At 39.8% G+C, this 22,373-nt stretch overlaps 2 protein-coding genes across 6 annotated transcripts in view; both read left to right on the top strand.

Moving 5' to 3' along the window:
- The first annotated feature begins 889 nt into the window (after positions 1 to 889).
- smim32 (small integral membrane protein 32) lies at positions 890 to 10,974 on the top strand. Of its 5 annotated transcripts, none has more exons than XM_079892443.1 (3): positions 890 to 1,337; positions 7,071 to 7,480; positions 8,447 to 10,974. In XM_079892443.1, exons 2-3 carry the CDS (start codon positions 7,437 to 7,439, stop codon positions 8,775 to 8,777), a joined length of 375 nt encoding a protein of 124 aa, XP_079748569.1. In that variant the 5' UTR covers positions 890 to 1,337; positions 7,071 to 7,436; the 3' UTR covers positions 8,778 to 10,974. The 5 variants fall into 5 exon arrangements, with proteins under 5 accessions (XP_079748569.1, XP_079748568.1, XP_079748567.1 ...); XM_079892442.1 differs by having other exon boundaries at positions 899 to 981; positions 8,447 to 9,168; XM_079892441.1 differs by lacking the exon at positions 890 to 1,337 and adding an exon at positions 2,623 to 2,846 and having other exon boundaries at positions 8,447 to 9,168.
- A 2,200-nt stretch (positions 10,975 to 13,174) lies between these two features.
- Positions 13,175 to 22,373, top strand: part of diaph1 (diaphanous related formin 1) — a 119,070-nt gene continuing 109,871 nt past the window's right edge. Inside the window, exon 1 of the mRNA XM_079892031.1 lies at positions 13,175 to 13,818. Coding sequence (XP_079748157.1) covers positions 13,717 to 13,818 — 102 coding nt within the window. The 5' untranslated portion in view covers positions 13,175 to 13,716. The remainder of the gene's footprint in view (positions 13,819 to 22,373) is intronic.

The raw sequence follows: 22,373 nt of genomic DNA, 5'->3' as shown, positions 1-22,373 counted from the left end.
AAATAATGTCATGGCTGAGCAACAGTTTGAAGAGAATCTTAATTAGCTAAAATGTTGACCGGTTTAAATCTGGTTTAATGTCACAGACATTTGAAGTCAGTCAAGTCACCTTTATTTATAGCGCTTTTTACAATGCATATTGTTTCATATAGCAGCTTTACAGTGATAACAGGAAAATAATGCAACATGTTTGAATTCTTTGGACCGATTTTAGAACACGTTGTTTACATTTGTCATGTGTCTCAATGTGAGTTTGTGTTCGGAACGGCTTGAAAGGTGTGTCAGTCGTTGACTGTGTGATGGCCAGTTTTTCGGCAAGTGTCTGATGTTTAAATCAGTTTAGATTGTGTAGTGTCTTCTAGCCTTGCGATGGTTTGCTGGTCTTTAACCTGCTGGTGACCTAAACCCTCTAAAACCATCCAAACAGACCAGCTTAAAGTGCTTGGCCAGGCTGGGAGACATGAAGACATGTACAAATAAACATTGCTATCAGCGGGTGCAATTCACTCTTAATGGATTTCCCATTCAATCCCCTTCAAAGATGTGATGCACCTCACAAACTTTAACACATCCAGCAATCTGTTTATCCTCAGAAGCTCTTATTGCAGGAATCTGGTGGCATGTAAACAACACCAGCACCCTTGCGTCGCAGCGGATTCTGGGAAGTGTGTGTGCCCGTGAACAGTGACCGTCCGCGGTCGTGCCATCTGAGTTCAGACTGTATTCTCACTGACTCAAGAGTGAAAGCAGAACACACAGAATCCGTTCTGTCACACTGCCAGGACAAACAGCAGAGCATGTGGCGCCTCTGTCTGCTCTCTCACCTGTCACGGGTTATTATGGGACGCAGCGCTCGAATCCGCACGTACACACACACACACACACGCGCGCGCGCGCTGGAAGAAACAACTAACCCGAGAACCAACTAACCACGCTAGCTCTAATTTTAACCGAAGGCATTCGATCTGGAGTGAGTCAGATGTGAGTAGGACGCGCTACAGTCACACACAGAGTCAACAGCAGGAGATGCCTACAAATATCACAGATTCGCTCATTGATTTATAATTACACGTAGTCCTGTGTGCATTCGGTTTCAGTATACAGTTTATGTGTAGGCTACTGTAAATGCATGAATGTGCAGAGAAAAGGCTATTTTCTCACTATCTGACTCTTTCCAGTAGTGTGTTGTGCTGAGAAATATAGCCTAATATAATAACCTTGTTCCATTAATGTTTACAATGAAAATAATGGCGCCAGCCTCCCAAACGTCGTGACCGTGTAAATAAAGACACATGCTCTCAAATTACCCATTGAGACTGTGTTTGTGGGTTTTGCAGGTAATTTGCATTTCATTTTTATTTTTCCCCCCCCAGTTTTCTCACATTATCTGTTGTCATAATGTGAGAGTGTGTGTTATCATTTACCTATAGCCTATTGCACGTTCTCAGAACTTTGGTTAACGTTCTTGCAAGGTTGATTTTCCCGGCAAAAACGCCCCGAGCCCTTCACATAAAATGAATTGACAGGCTTTTTTCATAGACAACCTACAGCAGGATGTCGGGCAATGCCTCATTTTATAAGTTTCATTACAAGCTGTTCACACATTGGCAATAAAAAAAGCAAATAATGCATGAAAATTCTTACATATAGCTGTGAAATATCAAAATATTTTCCTGAAAAAATTCAAGGCGACTTCAGGTAAAAATGTTTATATCAGAAGGGTTCAGCTGACAAAAAAAAAAGTTTGGGAATTTACGATTTTGAGTTTTAGGAACTGCATGCAACATTCTTGCAAGGTTCTTCCAGTAAAACTAATAGAACATCTGTTCAGTGTTATCTGGTCTCAAACATTCTCAAAACATGAGCACAAAACGTTCAGAGAACATTTAAAAGTAATGTTTGCAAAAAGTGGAACATTCCGTTAATGTTTTGCTAAGGTTCATTAACATATTCAGAAATAATATTTTAATAACTTAATGGGAGCTTTAACCATTTTTAGACCATATTTTAGATCGGAAAGTCTTTGATAACGTGAAGGGAAACGCATCTAGGCTTTATCTCTCGCTTGCTCGATTTCTGTGATTTTGTATATAATTTGTGGGTGCCAGGAAGCCACTATTAATATGCGGGGGATTCCCAGACCTTCCGGGAGAGGTGGGATGTCTGTTGTCCCAAGGGAAGAATTGAACCCAAAATCCTACACTTTTAGTGTGTGGGTGCCTTTAGTTCTGGTTGCTCACTCTGCAGATCCTGATTTCACCAAGTAGGCCACAACATGTTCCTGGATCAACATCTTTGCTGATCCTGGAACAACATTTTAATCAACCAATCAGACAATAAACAATAGCACACACAGCCAGACTGCACTGGCACAAAATAATACCACACACTGCTGTGTGCATATGTTGTCTCTCTCCATCCTGGATAAAGAAATGCATTTGGGATTTTGTGTCGATAGACTCTCAACCCTTGCAATTGTCTCAACCCGCTGGTTGTGCTAATGAAATCTGTCATCTCCGAATCCTCCTCTCACTCCAATCTATTCCTGTGCGCGTGTGTTTGTTTAGTCTGTCTGTGGGATTTTCGACTGTTTATATAATGTTGAACTGTGGTCATTTCCAGACATTCCCGCGCTCCTCTCTCCCATGTCAGACGATAACGCCGTGTCGCTCTGTGTCGCATGTAAACACACATGGCAAGCAAGAGCTGACATTCTTATGGAAATCAGCATGAGGCGTTCAGGACGACAGGCGTGAAATGAGACCAATCTGAGACAGCCGTGAAGAGGAGGATGAAGACATCTCAGGAGAGGCTGTTAAACAGGCGAGATGCAGAGAGTTTGATAGGTGATGTTTGAAGCAATAACGACCTCATCTGATTTAAAGGAATTGTGTTTAATTGTAGAATCTCAGTGAAGATCTAAACCAACCATAATTCTGTGCGTTCTTTTAATTCAGCCAAGAGCAATCGATCCTCTATTGGTCAGGCGTCTTCACGTGATATTACGAATTCGCAGGTCAACAAACTTGAGCTTTAATGCACCGAAATGCAAAACTTGTTCGCATGAGCTTGTGTTTCGTTTATCCCGCATTTGCATACACATGAATAAGTCAGTCAAACGAAAAGTGTAAAATGCATGTTTGAGCTGTTTGAACTGAAAGCAAATTGCACTGACAAATCTTAAAATATATCAGTGCCATTGTTTTGTCTCAAGATGTACACCAGTAATGTGTTTTTCTAACATTTATAAAAGCTACTTAAATTCCCTAATTGAATTAAGTCCTAATCCTGGCTTAATCTATGGCCTACTGTCACATTTGATCAATTTAATGTGTCCTTGCTGAATAAAAGTATTCATTTCTTTTAAACAAAAACAAATTGGAATGACCCCAAACTTATAAACTGCACTGGATTGTATTGTATTTTAAATTTAAAATCTTCAATTAACTTTCAACTTGTTGATTTGATTGCGTCATATGCAGTGCTTCATGGGATGAGTGGCTTCAGATTGTCATACACATTTTGGATCAAATGTTGTGATTCATCTGAGAGCTGGTCGGATCAGCTCTTGGCTCACAGCTCAATAATGAATCATTTTCTTAAACCCCTTTGGAGAAAATGAATGAGAAAAATACTTCCACAACCAAGGCGCGCTGTAAAAGTGGGCGGCCGATATTGAGCTCCATTGTACATGAGAGAGAGAGAGAGGGGGAGAGATAGTCCATACCCTGCCTGGATTGTGTCTGTTTATTTAACAGAGTTATATAAATGAAGTCCTGCCGTCTGCCAGCGCTGGTCCACAGCAAACACATTCTTTATTCCCTGCCGATTTTATACCAGGGTGAGATCAGTGTGTTGCAGCCATTAAATCATGCCTGTGTTTCAATGTAAATCCCGCAACTATATTTCAGGTCAGTTTAGAAGAAGATTCTGCATAATTTACACGGACAAACACACATATTCACATCTTATGAAGAATATGAATGTCTGAGTGATTTTCAGTGCATTGCTAGTGCATCAAGCAGGTGAAAATCTTAATTACAATCTCCACACTAATATTTTAATCCTTATGGTTCCCTTAGATGAAGCCAGGATTAGGCCTTAGTTCAATTAGGACATTTAAGTGTGCCTTAGAAAAAAAACACATTACTGGCATGCATCTTGAGACAAAACCATACATGGCACTGATGTATTTTAAAATCTGTCAATGCAATTTGCCTACAGCTCAAACATGCCTTTTACTTTGGGACTAGATTAGTTTAAGCCTTGTCTGTGAAACTGGAAAATGTTTGACTATTTGAATTCTAAATATGAGCAACGGCGATGCTTGACTTAGCAAGTTCCAATTCAACAAACCTCAACAAATCTCAGTGAGAGTCTGAATCCCAAACATCATGTTGTAACTTCCTGAATTGCATGCTTTGCCATCGGTTGACGTTAAAGCACTTTTCATAAGCCTCTCTGAAGTACGTCTGCTAAATGCAGAAAATATAATCTGCATGACGTGATCTATTTTAGGTGCTAAACTAATTCCATGGCGCACCTCTGTAAACATTTCCAGTCATTTCCCTCTTCACCTCATGTGCATTTCTGTCACGAGCCGCTCATAACCTCACGAGGAGACCCAGCCACAAACGTCAGCGGGATGCTAACTTCACATAACCTCGAAAAGACCCAGAGCTGGGCTTGATGAAGAGCGTGTGAATCGCAGATCTTCATTAGGGGAACGCATGAGGCTCTACGGCCTGTGGCGGGAAGACTTATCTCACATTACCTCGTGTCTCCCCTGCCGAGAACAAGCTCCAGTCATCAGCGGGGACGTAGGAGGAAAGCTTGCGTGTTGTCTATCTGCCGTTGTCCTCAAGTGTGATTTTACATCTTTTCACGGTTAATTACGTGCGTTTCTTCTGGGACGAGAGAGCTGAGGGGGGAGGACGGTAGCTTTTTCTTAACATATACGTGTTAAATTCTAGTGCCAGGCCAGATACTAATTAGGGCGCACAAAGATATGGATGTTTGGTGGTCTAAAAATACGCCCTTGCATGTCTTTTCTCGCTTGCTTCCGTCCATGTCCACGCTATCTCTAGAATCATAACGGCCCTGCAGGTGGAATTTCATAAAGGCGAGGGACTTAGTTTGTCAGAGAGTGGATTAGAGGTAGATTGGATTGGACAGCGCAAGAACAGAAAAATGGGTCAGTGTATTGGTGGGGGAGGCAGGAAGGTTCCCGGTGGCAAAACTGGCCATTTAGAGGAAAAGTGTCAGTTGCAAAGCAATTATAATCTCCTTAGCCCGACGCAATTACAGCAACGCTCTTCCCTTCAGCGGAGGCAAATACCACCGGAGGATATTTATGCTGAGCTGCGGCGTGGAGATTTCTGCACTTTAGGCAAAGCGCTTGTGTGTAAGATGCTTACATGAGGCGACAAAGTCTTCCTAGAGCACATTAACCTGGTCATTTAATGCAGACTGGCATGTTTTCAGGCTCGTGTGACAGCTTTTTCACACACACTTAAGTGTACTGGTGTTTTAAAAAGCCCAGAAACCAAAACACTGATCTGAAGAACCTGTAATGTAACATGAATAGCTTTCTTTAAAGCCACACAAGCTTCTTGATAAGAGGATTCTGAAGGAATAATTCATTGAAATATGAGAGAGTTTTTCTTTAAAATGCTGCAAATATCAACTTAAGAAGAAGCTTTATGTTTAATGGTGTAGTGAATGAAACTGCAGCGTAAACACTTTCTGTCTAAATGACATGTTATGGTCGTGTCCAATCGGCCCGTCTGTTCACTTCAGTGGGGTCACCCAACCAATGTGACTCTGTCCTCATCGTGCTGTTCACTGCTAATTCAAGACAGGTGCTGATGAATATTGATGAGCCATTTAACCTCTGAGCTGTGATATGATGTGATTAACACAAGGAGGGTGTGTCCTCAAACTTATATGAATATTAATGAGCTTCAACACTAAACAATGACCTGCGTCTTCATTGAGAGGTTACTTGAACATCACACTCAGCAGTGCTAATTCCTTAAGAAAAATGAATGAATGGGTTATTCATTCAGATTATTCCAAACTTGGCACATTATGCATGCCAGGTTTATTTTGTATTAAAGAGAAAGTAAAGTATGTTTCAGGCTCTTCAGAGTCAAATCCACTAGACTCCATTGTCTCATTTTTTTTATTGCATAATTTTAACAGTAAGAGACTAAGTTTCTTACTATATTTGGTGAAAAAAAAAAAAAAATCTATTTGGATATATTTTAACGTTTTTGGAAGAACGAGTCATCTTATAATTTACAATGAATGTTGTGCAAATTTACAGTGCAAATGTACTGATGTTCCAAGAACTATCTGTGTGACTTTTTTCATTGAAATAAGTGTATCTTCTTATGTTTTTTTCTCTCTTCTTATCAGTTATGTTATCTTACGTCTTATGTTCTTAAACACATGTTTATTGCATGTTTTAGTGTCATGTGTTACCATGGTGGTGTTTTGTATTTGTATGCACTATGCACCTTCTATCAATCAGTATTTGTCTCAGCTTGTAGAAAAGCTACTTGTGATGAGCTTTAATTCTCTGTGGCTGTCGGTCTCATTACCACCTGTGTTTACTGTGGTTTTCAGCAAACTTTAGTAAGCCTGCGTCAGTCACCACAGCCTAATGCATGAGAATGATCCATTACTTTAATGGAACACAGCACCCTTGCACTATACAGTTCAACGACGGTAACACACATTTGATGATCCAACATGCGACATCACGCACAATTCTGAGCCAGAATAACTCATCATGACATCAGCAGCTCAGACGGTCCCTTTAAATGTCTGGCTCAGCTGATAGGCTGCATGTCTCTCTCTCTCTCTCTCTCTCTCTCCCTGTAAAACCTCTCCGAGACATTCCGCACCCTCCTGAAACTCTTCCACTCACTTGTTCTCAAATTGAAGAGTCTGTCTGAGGAGAGAAAGAGAGAGACATTTACGCGTCTCCGTCTCCATTGCGCACTGATAACTGCTCGTTTATCTTACGTTTCTATGTTTCCTTCATTTGTTCTCTTCCTCTCCAGCCGAACCGGATCGATTGGCACCCATCACCTGAGGTATTGAATGACGGATGCGCGTGAGGAGAGCCACTTTCCCCGGATATAAACCTTCCAAACCATGGGAACCCGCGCGAAAGGAGTTATTCTGTGTATGCGAAGAAACTGAGACCCGTTGTGAGCTTCACTGCGCGTTTATTGAGACGTTTGGGGAGATTTGGGTCCGTCGGTGTGATTGGAGAGGTCCACTCTCTCCGATAGCGCAATACTCTATGGAAACGCACATTGTGGGACATGGATAGACTGTTTGCGCCATCTGTGGATGTAGTGCCGATGACCAGAGCCCCCGTCTGAGGAGTGTTGGAGGTCTGCTGGTCTTGGGGAGAGTGTGGTATGCGAACGCAACGACTCGCCCTCCTGTCCGAGGCGCACAGACAGTGAGTGGATCCCTGCGCAACGCTTATCTTAACGTGTTCACCTCAACGGTGTTTTCATTTGCTTTTAGTAAATTATATATATTTTTTGTTATTGCATTAAAATATCGTTTTGAATACGTAAAAACGTATCGTTTCGATATTTACACTATCGATAAAGGAGACTGGGGTAAGTTGTCACATCTTTTATTCTAGTTAAAAGCTTATTTCATTGTTTAGGTGTATTTTTTATGAAACTTGAGTACTGTGCAGACACAAATATTAAAGTCTTGATCACTGTTTAATTTTCACAGTAATTGCCCTGCATAAAATATAGGCTACTGTTTATTGAGCACACGTTGAACTTATATCGGGGCATGTTGGCACATGATATGGGGTATACGTTGTCTCAATGAGTTTGAGAAGAAACCCTTTGTTAAAAAATATATAAAATGCTATTTGAAGTAACAAAAAAGCAAAATATGAATGAATTACAAATGAAACAATTAGTCCTACAAACTCAGTTCATTAAAGAGCAAAAATAGGCTTAAATAAATAAACAAAACATTGCTTTGGCCAGTGGGAAAGTGTTTGTTAATGAACTGTACAAAACCATGTGACAACTTGCCCCAACCTGCCTTGTAAAATACTGAGGACACATTCAACACTTCAGCTCAAATCCACCTGTATTAAATAGCGACTTTTGTGTTATTTTATGTCAATATGATTTCACTGTGTTCACTTATTTAGCCAATCAGTATAATAAACATATGTTGATATTAGGTTATTAGTTTAGAGGATAGCAAACACTGCTAGGGAAAACCACCACACAAAACCTCTGCTAAATAAAAGAAGAATTTGACTCAAAACCTGAGATAAAGTCTTTGTGACAACTAGCCCCTAGTTTCAGATATCATCTTTTCCAGCATGTGACTGCTTCCTATAGTATAATCATACATATCCAGTGTATGTTTGTCTGTTGTGGTCTAGATTCATCATGCTGAGGCAGATGCTGTTGAACTCCACGGCAGCGGCGCGAGACTTTGACCTGATGACCCACACACACACGCAGGCGCCGCTGAGCGTGTCCCACGGGCCCGTGAGCGTGTCGGCCCTCCTGAAGCCCACGGGCCGCGGGAGCTCGCTGCGAGAGGGAGAGCCCGACAAACCCGACCTGGCCACGTATGTGGTGATGTGTCTGGTGCTTTTCCTCCTCGTCCTCCTCATCGTGTTCTTCATCAACTGCCAGCTGAGGAACTCTTTCTTCGCCTCCATGCCTTACGACCGGTCACTGCGAGAGGCCCGCAGCTCCTACAAATGACCCGTTTGACCCGAAGCGATTGGAACGTAGGATGCAAAGCGGTCTGGATAACAGAACCAGCCCGGATTGAAGCCGAACTCATTGATCTGTCTGTATATAGTGACTGTTTTGTACTTCTGCACGGCCTTTTCTGTCCATATAGGGTTTATCACAAGTTGTGTGCATTATGTAAGACAGATTATTTTCTTGTACGGTGTTAAACCATGATTAAATCTCACATTCATGACCATCTGTGCAAAAAGCCCTTCTGATATTGATCACGGTTGAAGCAAACATGAGGCTTAAGAAACATGCTCATGGTTTACCCTTTTTTAAATGAGCTTACGGCCTAGGGGTTAAAGGAATCATTTCTTCATCCTCATGCCATCATTTACATCCTTTACCTTGCGTTTTACAAACCTGGGGTGCGTTTCCCGTTTAACGAAGTCATTCGTTGACTAAGTATGAAGCATTGTTGGAGAAACTAACCAACTAGTCTCGACTGTTTCCTGAAAGCACAGTCACATGGCCGCACATCTGTAGTTTGAGCCACATTAGTTCAGCAATATACAGTAGGACTGTCGTCACAAACATGTGAAGGAGTAATAACTTCTGCTGATTAATCTATTCCAGATCTCCGAGATGCATGCCGTAACGAACATGACACCTAATGACTACTTCACTGTTTTTGTTTCATGTCATTTTGCTTTATTAGATGTTTGATTCATCACCGGTTCCCTCATAAGTCATACTCTGGACTTCCATTGTGCACATGCACTCTTCGAAACTGATTGTTGAAATGCAAATATATATATATAGTGTACTTACATAGTGCTCGCTCTATTTAAGTCCACATATCATTTTAAGAGGACACTATGCATCAAACCACAGGTCAAGAGCTGCAGTTCCAACAAGCACTTTAGTTTGCGATGCTGTTTGAAACTATAGTTTCTGGAAACGGCAAATCGTCGAATTATGTTGGGAACGACAGAACTTCGACCATAGTTGGCTAACCATGCTTTCAGGAAACACAACACACCCCTGTATGAATGTATTTCTTCCATTAAAAACAAAAGAATAAGTTTTGATAATTCGTGAGTTGCATGAACAACATTTATGGTGGTTTAAACCAGTGTTATTTTAGTTTTATTCATATATTTTTATAGTGTTTACTAATATTTTGAATAAGCATTCATTTTTGAATTAGTAATTTTGTTACATGCTTTGGTCATTTTTATTAGTTTTTTTAATTCTATTTAGCTTTTATACATTTTATTTTAGTATTATAATTTCCGTTAGTTGCCAGTCTGTTTATGGTTTCATCTGATAATTATATTTCATTTAATTCCAGCTAATGAACAAAAACTGGGCTATTTTTAGTCTTAGTTAAAAAATAACACAGGTTTGATTTGAACAATCTTCCACAGAAGAAAGTAAATCATTTGGGTGAGTAAATGATGACAGAATTATAATTTTAGGGTTGAATTGTTCCATTAAAGACCTGAGTTAAAGGGTTTCAGATTCAAGCCCTTATAAATCATCACCATTGTGTCCTGTGAGACTCTTCGGGTGAAAGCAACAACTAAATGAGTCGAGCAGTCATTAGTCCGGCTTCCAGCCAGCTGAGCCTAAATCATCTATCGACGTTTGTCTGGCGGTTATTTTATTCTCCTGAAGTTACGTAAGACGCCAGTGCCAGCAGAGATATAAATCAATCTGATATCTGTCTTAATCCACATCCGATGCGGTAAAGCTGTGATGACAGACGCAGAGAGTCAGGTGCGACTCGATAAGAGAGACGCCGGGGCACATAGTATGAAACCAAGACAAATGAATGTGTCTCTCTCCTCAAGAGCCTTCCTGAGCAGCTCACAAACACTGGAGGAAACAAATGGCCATGACAGAAATATCAAACTGTTCTGAGGTAGATATAGTTCAGGCAAACCCTGCATTGTGAGGACAAAATGTCCCTCAAAGATGGCAATACCAGAAATCCTTGTCCTTGTGGGGACATATTTTGGTCCCCATGAGGAAAATAGCTTATAAATCATACTAAGTGATGAATTTTTTTTTTTTTTTTTTTTTTTGAAAACGTAAAATTGCAGATAGTTTTGTGTGATGGGAAGGTTTAGGGGAAGAGTTAGTGTAAGGGGACAGAATATACAGTTTGTACAGTATAAAGATCATTATCACTAAGTCCCCATAAAGATAGTGAACCAGACATGTGTGTGTGCGTTTGATTTATATTACATTGTGGGAACCAAATGTCCCCACAAGGATAGTAAAACCTGAGATCACCTCCATTGTGGGGACCAGCCAGCAGTCCCCATGAGGGAAATGGGTTAATAAACATACTAAATTATATTTTTTTGAAAATGTAAAAATGCAGAAAGTTTTCTGTGATGGATGGGTTTAGGGGTAGGGTTAGTGTAAGGAGATAGAATATACAGTTTGTACAGTATAAAAACCATTAAGTCTATGTGGAGTCCCCACAAAGATAGTGAACCAGACATGTGTGTGTGTGTGTGTGTGTGTGTGTGTGTGTGTGTGTTTGTGTGTGTGTGTGTGTGTGTGAGAGAGAGAGAGAGAGAGAGAGAGAGAGATTTGATGTGTTAAATACAAGCTAATGTTTATGTAGTGTTCATTGTATGATAGATGATAGTTCATTTGACCTATTCAGTAATTCCCACTAGGGATTTCTGCTTGTATTGCTTTAAAACTTGCAATTGGACACTAATTTACTGACACTAATTCGGACACTAATGTACTGTTTTTCGTATACTGAGACCAAAACATTTCATTCGCGCCTGTTCTCAACTGAGATCTAAAGAGACTAAATAATATTTCTAAAAACGGCACATTTTTAGTGTAAAGCTTTAAATCTGTATATTCCTGAAGAACAATACTATGTGAGCAGCCCTACATGACAGAGAATATTCTCATTACTTCACAAGAAACCATCATTACCATGAAGTCTGTGAGTCCGGGGCCCTTCACTGTCAGGAGCCCCAGATGTTCCTGAGGGTTTCGCGCGCTGGTGGGATTTAGATGAGAGCTCTGGGTAAGTGTGTGTGGTAGAGAATAATGACTCAGTGTGAAACTGGGTTGGGTTGAGTCAGCACATTTACAATGAAACACGCCGTGACGAATGAGGACACTATCAGACCGATTTCTGCAGAGCTTGAGGAAATATTGTGCATTGCTTTAAAAAAAAAAAAAAAGTCTTTCTGCACAGAGCTTTTCCTTTTTGTCCCTTCACGGCACACGTGACCGTCCGAGGCCTGTTAATTACACACACCGCTGAATAGTCAACTCTCAGCAACTTCTCTCCTAAAGTCTGGCATTAAAGTTAATGACACTGGAAAGATGAACAGACTCTTAATGTGTCTTAACCAGCATGAATTCATTACGATCCGTTCTGCTTTCACCTTTTAATGGGACAAATCTGAAACGAGTCTAATTAAAAGTTCCCCCTATTTAATCCACATGAAGCATGAATCTCACTCACTGCAGCGGGTGCTCGTCTTCTGGCCAGCAGGGGGCGCGCTTCACTTACACATACAACACGGCTTACTGAGTTAGCCAATCCAGTTACAGTTTTACAGTTTTCAGACTTATTGATTTTAGTTGTATTAATTAGAACACATACTATAAAATGCTAATTATCGGTAAACTGCACTAAATCAAATGCTATGAGCTACTAACATAACTAACATAAATTAATAAGTATTTTTGTGGAAAACGTGATAGCCTAAATATTTTTTTCAGGATTCTTTGATGAATGGAATGTTCAAAAGAACAGAATTTATTAAATAAAATAAAATAAAATAAATTGTATTTGAATCTTTTGTAACAGTATAAATGCCTTTACTGTCACTTTTGATGTACTGCATTCACTGTCACTTTTTCTATTTAACTTAATCTTATAATTTATTACTGAATAAAAGTAGGATGCAAATAATGTAGTGGAGACTCAATTTACACACTAACAATATTCTCAATAAACATGACACAATAAACTGGACATATAAAATAATAGACACTATAACAGTGTACACGAACTGACTTCTGCAAAAGAGCAATTCGTATTGATGTTATCAGATATTAATATATATAAAAATCTTTTTGGGAATTTAGTTTTATCATCTGAATATTTAATTATTCTAATTTTGTTGTTTAATGTGCTATTATTGCTTTCATAAATTACTATTATATTATTGTTTAAAAGATTAAACAAGTCCCTTCATTAAATAACCATAACCTTTTATTACATTTATCATTTTTATAAAGAATTTTAATTCATATTTTCATGTTTGTCATGAGTGTGGCTGAGGTGTCAGCAGGCGTCAGTGTTTGTCTACCTGTGTGTGTGTGAAGTGACTCAGGTGTATATGTGCGCGTGATGGCTCCTCCCATCTGACCTGCCCAACACACACAGGAAGAGAGAGAGAGAGGGGGAGAGAGAGAGAGAGAGAAAGCGGAAAACTTCATCTGATCTGATCATGGCTGTTCTTTGAATCTGAAGTCTTTACCATGAAGCACAAGGACTTTATATCAACCGTCGGCGGGATTAATGACAGCTCTATAGATTGACAGCTTAGATTGATAGGTTTAGAGACTTAACGCGTAGTTTGTTTAGTCGAGATCGAGACAAATTTGCGCCAAAACACGCGCACGGACTTTTGCGCGGAGATCCGCGCGCGTTCACCAGGGCGCGTATTAAGTCTCGGAGGGTCCGAATAAAATAAGTCCTCTGGGGTTCAGGGTTCAAACTTCCCTCCTTTTCCTTTGTGTCAGAGGACGAGCACAGGACGAGCACAGGCCGGCGCGCGCGACAGCAACAGGCCGCGGGTTAAGAAGCCCTGAGAGGCACAGAGAGCCTGTGTGTGTGTGTGTGTGTGTGTGTGTGAGGATCCAGCTCTGCTCTTTTGAGGAATATAAGCGATTTTAAAGCACAACAATGGATCCAAACTCAGCATCAGCTGGTGCTCCCAAAAGTGGGAAAGACAAGGAGAAGAAAAGCAAGAAGAACTATGAAGATGGAGACGGAAAGAAGAAGTTTGTAAGTGTTTTATGTTCTTGTGTGAGTTTACTGTCAGTACTCAGTGAAGCATCAGGGTTTGTCTGAGAATGCTTGAATCTGGCTGTTTATTAATCTCAGAGGTGTTAAAAATTCGTGTTAACCTCGAGGTGCTACATGTCGCAAATAAAAACCTCTTAAGTTGGGAAGTTTTGAGGTGTTGCAGCTCGAGCGATACGTCTCTTCTGATGAGGAAGTGTTTTGAAGAATCGCTGTTCCTCAATGAGCTGAAGATCTTTCAGCTCAGAAATATGGAGTTAGATGAGGGGTCTGTGCTGAGAACGGTCACTTCATCGTTAATAAAAGTATGTTTTTGGACCTGTACAGTAGTAATACCATCAGAAGTACCTTGGAATTCCATGTAATATAAACCATATGTTACTTCCACTTTAGTACCGCGACATGCAATGTTTTTACAGCGAAATGAAACGCTGTTTAAGTGAAGTGCTACACTGTTGCATTCTGACTGCAACAACGTGCAATTTCGACGTGTAACTTTGTTTCATATCAAAAGCTTTTGAAGTGTAACAGTGTGTCAGTGTAACACCGGTTTGAGTGTAACATTTTTGCGCTGCGTGCTGTCTCTCGCAGATTCAGGAACAGGAATTTTACTGCCTTTGGGTAAATAACACTAGTACTCAACAGCACAGGCACTCTTGGAAAGCTGTGGAACTGGATAAGCGCGAATGAGAGGGAATTCTGTGACATCATAAAAGAGTTCTCTGGAGCTTGTGTGGGAGGGGCCTCGAGCGCGCCCCTGCGTGAAGACTTAAGCCACGCCCACGAGTGTCTCTTAAGCTCGTTTAGAATGGAATGCATGCTGTAAAGTGCATGTAGTTTCACTTTATTTTTGTAAATCATAATTATCACATATTAAGTCATCATGAGATGAAGTCTATATGAAATAATGATTTCAATTATGAAAAAAATATAAAAATTGACCTTAGTGATCTGGGGCCGGTTGCATAAACTGCTAAAACTATAGTCTTACAAGTTAGTCATCACATTGTTTTTCTATAAGACTGTTCATAACTGCTTTAAGTCAATTATAGTAAAATGGACATTGGTCTAATTTGTTACTAAAAAGTAAGACTGGTTGCCCCTTGACTAACCGCTAGTCGGTCATACTAGTACTTATTAGAAACAGTTTTAACATAATGGCTATGTTTATGCAACCGAAACCTGTAAAATTAGTCTTAAAAGAAGTCTTAATTTGTAACTTTTTATTTCATAATTATTACATAGTATATGTCATACATTTTGCTTTTTATGGCGTAATAAAGATGTACCATTTTTTTTACTTATGTGGCGGAAATGGACTTCCATACATTTATGTATACAAAAAGTATGAGTAAGCAAATGTAAGTTGTTTCTTGTGGTAATATTGTACTGTTTAATCAACACCTGAATCATATATTTATATTTTTTGCAGTACGTCATACATACAGTTCAAAGTACAATGCCAATAAGTGGATGATGCATGTCTTTATATTACATGAAGAAACTAATTTTAGTGTTCCTCAATCAGGCAGCTTTTATCACACTGAAAATGAAAGGTCAAGTTGAGTGCATTGCATTGTGGGAAGCAGTACGTGATGCAGTGTTATGGTTGCATGCATACTGCACCTTTAGTCAAATGTAGTGGGATATTAATGCAGAATATAGTAAGATGGTACCATGGTAATCCAAACAAGCCCTCGTTCTGAAGGGAAATCCGATATTCCATCATCAGACAGCGTTTCTTTCAAAAGACTCGCAAACACACCTGCTGTGTTATAGTGAAACTCTAGACACTGACGGGGTGAAACCCTAAACCATGTGCTGCTGAAGCAGAACGCTTATTAGCATTTAACCATGGTCATGGAAACAATAATTACCACCTAAATACCATAGTTAGTTACCACAGTTAACCATTATACATTAATATGAGTTCTCATTCAAACTGTGTAAGACATTTTTTTGCTTAATTTGTGATGACGCTGGTGTCTTTATTTTAATGATAGCTCTATTGGCTGGTTAATGTTTATAAGCATGTGTTACTGAAGTTGAATTATTCCAGTCTTCTAGTATAGTAATGGACAGCTGTTCCTGTTTTCTTAATCGTTTCCGCATGGCCAGTCTCATTTGCTGTTTTTATTGGTACTTTAACATGGGACACATGGTGACGTGTCGGATCCACCGAAGCTCCTGCTGTAGAGCTGTCTGGTTTACACTCGTTTGTAAATGGTTGATTCCTCTCACTGGTACACCAAGCCTAAATATCGTCATCCTGAGAAAAGTGTTTCTCATCTTCATGCTCATTTCACTAGCACATTCGGTGCATATGGGAACATGTCTGGCTATTATATTCCAAACTTTTATCTTTGATAGATTCAGTGGTAAACATAGTATACTACTGTCTTAGGCCACATTTACATTACATCATTCAAGTGACCCAATTCCTTTTTTTTTCTCCCATTTGGCACATATAAGCAGGAGAAAAAGCACAGCACATTGATTCTGATGTTCTCAGATCGGTTTCAGGCCTCATTCATATGTGGAAATAAATCTGATATGTGCATTTGCATCTGCTATGTAAGCAGACAGATTGTATATTCCCCTGTCAATGCGAGTCTTACGTCATTGAAAAAGCGACGGTGGCGAATGATGTCACGACCGCGATCACATGACTCTTTTCAATGCCCAGGCTGCAAAACGTGCTCTCCTCTTTTTCTCTTTAAAGATGGTGCGGAAAGCAAAAGCTTGTATTATCATTTCGTCTGCATGACTGCATCCATTGCAAATCGTGTTGTTTTTACTTCCTTTTCGGCATAAGCTTTTCCTGGTCAGTACATTCTGGCACGTGTATAGTGTAAATGCAGATATCGGACATGGTCACTTTTAAAAGATGTAAACGGATTGTCCAAAAAATGTATTTAACAAATCGGAATTGGGCATCAAGACCTGCAGTGTAAATGCAGGCTTCAGCCCTATTCGGACGGGATTAACTTTACTAGGGTGGATGGAGTAATGTAATTTTACCACAGGACGTCTGTAATATTAATGGCCAATTCGCACGGGATAAGATATCTCTTTGCACATTGCCGTCACTCCTGTCATCATGTGTGTATTACGCTGCTTCCTGATATCACGTGCGCAAACACATATAACCTATATTTATATATATAAAACAGTTATGTCCGGTAGAACGATGTATTAATTAACTATTGGATTGTGTTGGTAACAGACACTTACCTAACGCTAAAAGATGTTTCGTGCCTCTAACAAGTGCTGTCGATCTTCTCTCTGATCTGAATGTGTGTGTGAAACACTTGAGTTTTGCCACAGACTCGTTCCAGCGTCTAGAACGCAACTGATGCTTTTTCAAGCGTCTCCATACTTGAAAAAACGCGGAAAACTACTTTTAAACAGGAAATGATGGAATATTCACGTACATATTTACAGCGGGTCTATTCGCACGGGATTAGTATCACCTGAGGTCATTTTTCCAGACCTTTTTACTGAAGGTAAAAGTCGCTGTAATCTTTACTGACATTGTCCGTCATCATGATCACTGAGATGCACATTCAGACGGGACTAAAATCACTGAGAAGCTCTGGTAATAATTACTCTACCCCTCCTCTCAATGTTACACTAGTCCCGTCCGAATAGGGCTTTGCTGTCTTAAAATCTGTGTGAGATCCATTAATTATACATGCTTTTTGGTTATTAAAATTTAAACGATTAAAATGGAATCCAGAGAAATAAAAACAAAAAATACAGAATTTTGGGGAAAAAATAAAATGGAATCTGGGGAAAAAAAATGAAACGTATCTCATAGGGCCCTAAATAAATGCTTTTCTCAAAGCTGAGTTTGTGTTACTGGAGGCCTTGTGTTGTGTCTGGACTTTATGATGTAAAGGTTTGCTCTGTTTGTTCATTTAGCTCTCTTGTGTTTGCTTCTGATCGATTCTAGTCCAGAAAGGTCTTAAAGTCCAGAATTTCCATTTCCATCCCCATCCCAGTGATGTCACGGTCAGACGCTGGCACACGGAGAGAGAGAGAGAGTTCATATGAGTGTGTGCTCAGTTGAGTGGAACAGTTTTGTGCTTCGGGTCTGGAGCGGAGCGTCCTTGTCTCAGATCTGCCCTCTCAATGGTTTCACACTCTCCCTTCAGCGAGGATAACACACACACACACACACACACACACACACACACACACACACACACACACACACACACACACACACACACACACACACACACACACACACACACACACACCGCTGGTGTTTTTCCATAATAAGCGTAAGGTCGTGTTTTTGTACGGAAGTCATCACTGTGAGGGAGTGATGGGATCAGTGGCTGAATGTCCGCTTACATCTGTCCCCCGCTGAGAGACACCGCGTCTCTGTTTGATGATGTCATATCCTCTTCCCCGGCTTTAACCTGCTCGTTATGCTTACGGATCATCCCCGAGATCATAAACACTCAGTGAGGCGTCTAAAGCGGCGCAGTTATTCATCAAACCTGCAAATGTAGGCAATGGCTGTGTTTGCTCAACAGGACATGTTTGGTGTTACACTCACTCATCAGATCAGAACACTAAAAATAGCTCAACACACAGTCATAACGAAGACACACTCAGAAGTTCAAAAGTTTGGGGTCTGTACAAATATTTTTAAAAGAAATGAATACTTTTGTTCAAGGATGCATTAAATTGGTTGAAAAAGTGACAGACATTTATAGTGTTACAAAAGATTCTGTTTCACATAAATGCTGTTCTTTTGAACTTATTCATTTCTTGGTTTCCACAAAAATATGAAGCAGCACAACTGTTTTCAACATTCATATATATAATCATAAATGTTTCTTGAGCATCAAATCATCATATTAGAGTGATTTCTGAAGGATCATGTGACACTGAAGACTGGAGTAATGATGCTGAAAATTCAGCTTTGATCACAGGAATAAATTTCATTTTACAATATATTCACATAGAAAACAGATATTTTAGATAGTAATAATATTTCACAATATTACTGTTTACTGTATTTTTGATAAATGCAGCCTTGGTGAGCAGAAGAGTTCATAACGACCCCACATTTTTGAACAGTATAATTGACTAGTACCTTGAGCATTGTGGTGATTTCAATGCACTTTGTTTCTGTGATTGAGCATAAGACTGAGGTATTTCTGTAATTAAAATTTCAGTGATGTCAATAATGTTAGGAAGGAATATTTTTGAACTGTCCATTTCAGTGAATCGGTTCAAATCACGGACTCAACAATTTACTTGCAGCATCACTCGAAATTGTACTGGACATTTTTTTACGTATATTAAAATGGTTTAAAAAATATATCTAGCTAAATGTTATGTTTAATTATTACACTGATGTATTTAGATGAAATATGAGTGTTCCTTGTGTTCATTTAGTTAGAATCGCACATTCACAACATACAGTGTACAAGAGCTAATCCATAAGCTTGATGTGTGCCGGTAATTATGCATTATTAAGGCTATTTTCTATTTGTTTAAAGACATTGAGACAGGAACTGTTGTTGTCAAGTACGTGTCATTCAACTGCTGCCACCTTTGTTGCGAGAACATCATGTTATTAACAAACAATTAGAATTTGTTTTGTGGAAATTTGTGAATCGATTCAAATCGGTGGAAGATAGAATCACGATTCATATGTGAATCGATTCATCCACCCCTCATAAATATGTTGACGATATATTTTTGAATCTGAAAGTCTAAAAGTATTGAGATATAAGTTTATGTATATTGCATTTATGCATTTTTTTTTTTTTTTTTGCCACTGTAAATGTTGTCATGCACTAATGCGTCTTCAGTGACGAATGTCCCCTGACAGCTGTAATGCTGCTCATCTTGATGGTGCTCATGGTTTGTTCTGGAACATTATGGACTGATCAGTATGTTTGTCTGAAAACACAGATGCATGACCGCATCAGCCTCTGAGGTGGGGTGTGTTTGTGTCCCTCAGGTCAGAGTGTTGGGTTTGCGTCCCTCAGGACACACAGATGATCAGCACAAAGGTGCTAACGTTGATGTTTGAGAGCCGTCTTGTGTGCATTTGAAAGATCAGGTGGAAAACTGCATCTCACTCATGCACTGCTGCACACTGCTAACTACAAACTAATGCTTTAAAGCGTAACTCTCGCCAAAATGCAACCTAGGCTCTTTTTGTTAATCTACCCGAGGCAAACTTACGTTTAAAAGCATAGAATGGAAACGCCACTTTTAAGTTTGACCGTATTTTCGTTTTCGGTCAAATTGTCTTGTGAATGGGAGTGTTTGGGGCACGATAGCAATGATATGATAAAAATCTCTATTTTTAAAACACTAAGAAGGCTCGACACAACATGAAACTGTGCTGGAAGTCTCACCAGAGGCTCTACACATGAACTCCAGCATTGAGAACAGTGTTTGTGTACACAGAGTTTACTAAAAAGAAAGATTTTGAACAACTCACAGTTGCTGTGTCCGCCGGCATTTTGACAGTCAAAAATAGTCGATCTCCGAATGCGAATGAACTGACTCTGAATTTTAGTATTGCTTCTTATATGAGGATCCTTTCTCAAATACAAGGTCAATATTGATTTTCACTAACGACAAAACAACAAATTATCCGTGAATTTATATGGAACTAAGCTTTAGGAGCTTTCCATCTTTTCTCTCCTCCTGGTTACGTTGCATTCGGAGATCCACTATTTTTGACTGTCAAAACGCCGGCAAAACATATGAAACACTTTCAAAACATATAAAATCTTGCAGACCCCAAACTTTTGAAAAGTAGTGTATTTTTACTCCTCAGTCACTTCTGTGTTAATTGTGGACCTTTTCACCAGCATTGAGGTGTGCTTTTAATACGTGAAAGTTTAACTTTGAGTGTTTACTCCTTCCTTTAATGCTGACGGGCGGAAGAGTCTGATGCTTAAAGCCGGGCGCACACTGTGCAGTTTATAATAGTCCTTTAGGATTGTTCCTTGTCAGACTACAAACAGGATCCTCGCTGTAAGCCATGTCACACTGTAAGATCTCAGTTGTCATTAATGTCAGACTGTACGACAGTCAAGACGAGTTAAAAACGGACGCACACAAGAAAACTGGAGTTTTACATCTCAATCAATGACACGTTCGGTGATGAGCTGCGTTACACGCGGGATGGATATGGTGGCTTCAAAGAAATCTCTAATGTTAATTTTGGTCATGGTTTGTCTTGAAAAACGAAGAGAACGTGACGGTCGTCGTAGGAGAAGTCACTGCAGGACTGTGAGTCAAATCTTCTCACACTGCCAGAATATCGTCTGAAGTCAAATTTGATCGCAACGGTGACGGTCATTAATCGGCTGTCGGTGAACATGTCAAACTAACGATCAAAGACTTCAAATTTTAGCCGAGGATCAGAAAAATCTTTTAGGATTTGTGAAATTTGTCTCAGACGGCCAAATCGTGGGCAAAATCGCACAGTGTGTGTGAACCGGCTTTTAGAGAGACGCTCAAGCAGACTCAGTTCAACAGGCTTCACTCACTGCCCTAATTTCTGATCTCAATCACAAACCAGTTTGATAAACCTGTCCGTCACACTGATTGACACAAGCTACGCCCTGTCTGTCCGGATGACAGAGGAGAGATGTTTTTAAGCATGTTTTTTTCAGAGATCTGAGAGCTCGTTCTGTTTCGTATCCCGTTCTCTATCCGATATATGTCCAGGAAAACACGACCGCTGATTCAGAACGCCTCTGTGTTTATGAGCGTTCATGAGCCTCAAATGCCAGAGAACAAGGAGAATAATAACACTTATTCTTAGAAGAAGAATAAGCATTTGTAGCTCTAGAAAATCAGATCACATTCTCAGACGCCCCATGATGTAATTCAGATGCTGTCTGGGAAACGCCTGTGAACCCTCCGCTCATAAAACAACAGTGTGTTTCACAGAAGCGTGTGCTTTAGGAGCCTCCGCGTTCACACCGGCCCTTTGGAAAAGAGAACTTCTCTTAGCCATTATTGCTGGCATTTCCTTAGAGGAGAACTCCGGTCAATTTTAACATTGAGCTCATTTTTTTGTTAATTTGGAGTGCTGTCAGTACAGAGAACAACTACAAAAATCGGTGTTGCCTACACCGTGTTATCCTCTTTTTAAAATTTGCACCCTGTTGACTTCAATGGGGCAAGTTTTAAACCTGCTTTTAGCCTCTTAACATCCTTGATGTGTCATTACAAGTGCACAGGTCATGTGAGTGATTCCTTCAGAGTGAACAGAGTGAATCTGACTGCAGTAGATGTGAAAGATATGAATAAAAATGATAATAATTCGGCCAGCGCAAATACCTGTATTTATTTCCTGTTTTCGGTCGAAGTCCATAGTAATCGATTGTTGAGTTCTCCACTGTTGCTTAGTTACCTATGATCATGCGCGTGAACTCGACAATCAACTACTATGGACTTCGACCGAAAACAGGAAATAAATACAGGTATGTGCGCTGGCTGAATTAACATCACTTTTATTCATATCTTTCACATCTACTGCA

This window comes from Squalius cephalus (genome assembly GCF_949319135.1).
Source record: "Squalius cephalus genome assembly, chromosome: 14".
Classification (NCBI taxonomy): domain Eukaryota; kingdom Metazoa; phylum Chordata; class Actinopteri; order Cypriniformes; family Leuciscidae; genus Squalius; species Squalius cephalus.
The sequence above is the reverse complement of the archived record's forward strand: the minus strand, read 5'-3'. Positions and strand labels throughout refer to the sequence as shown.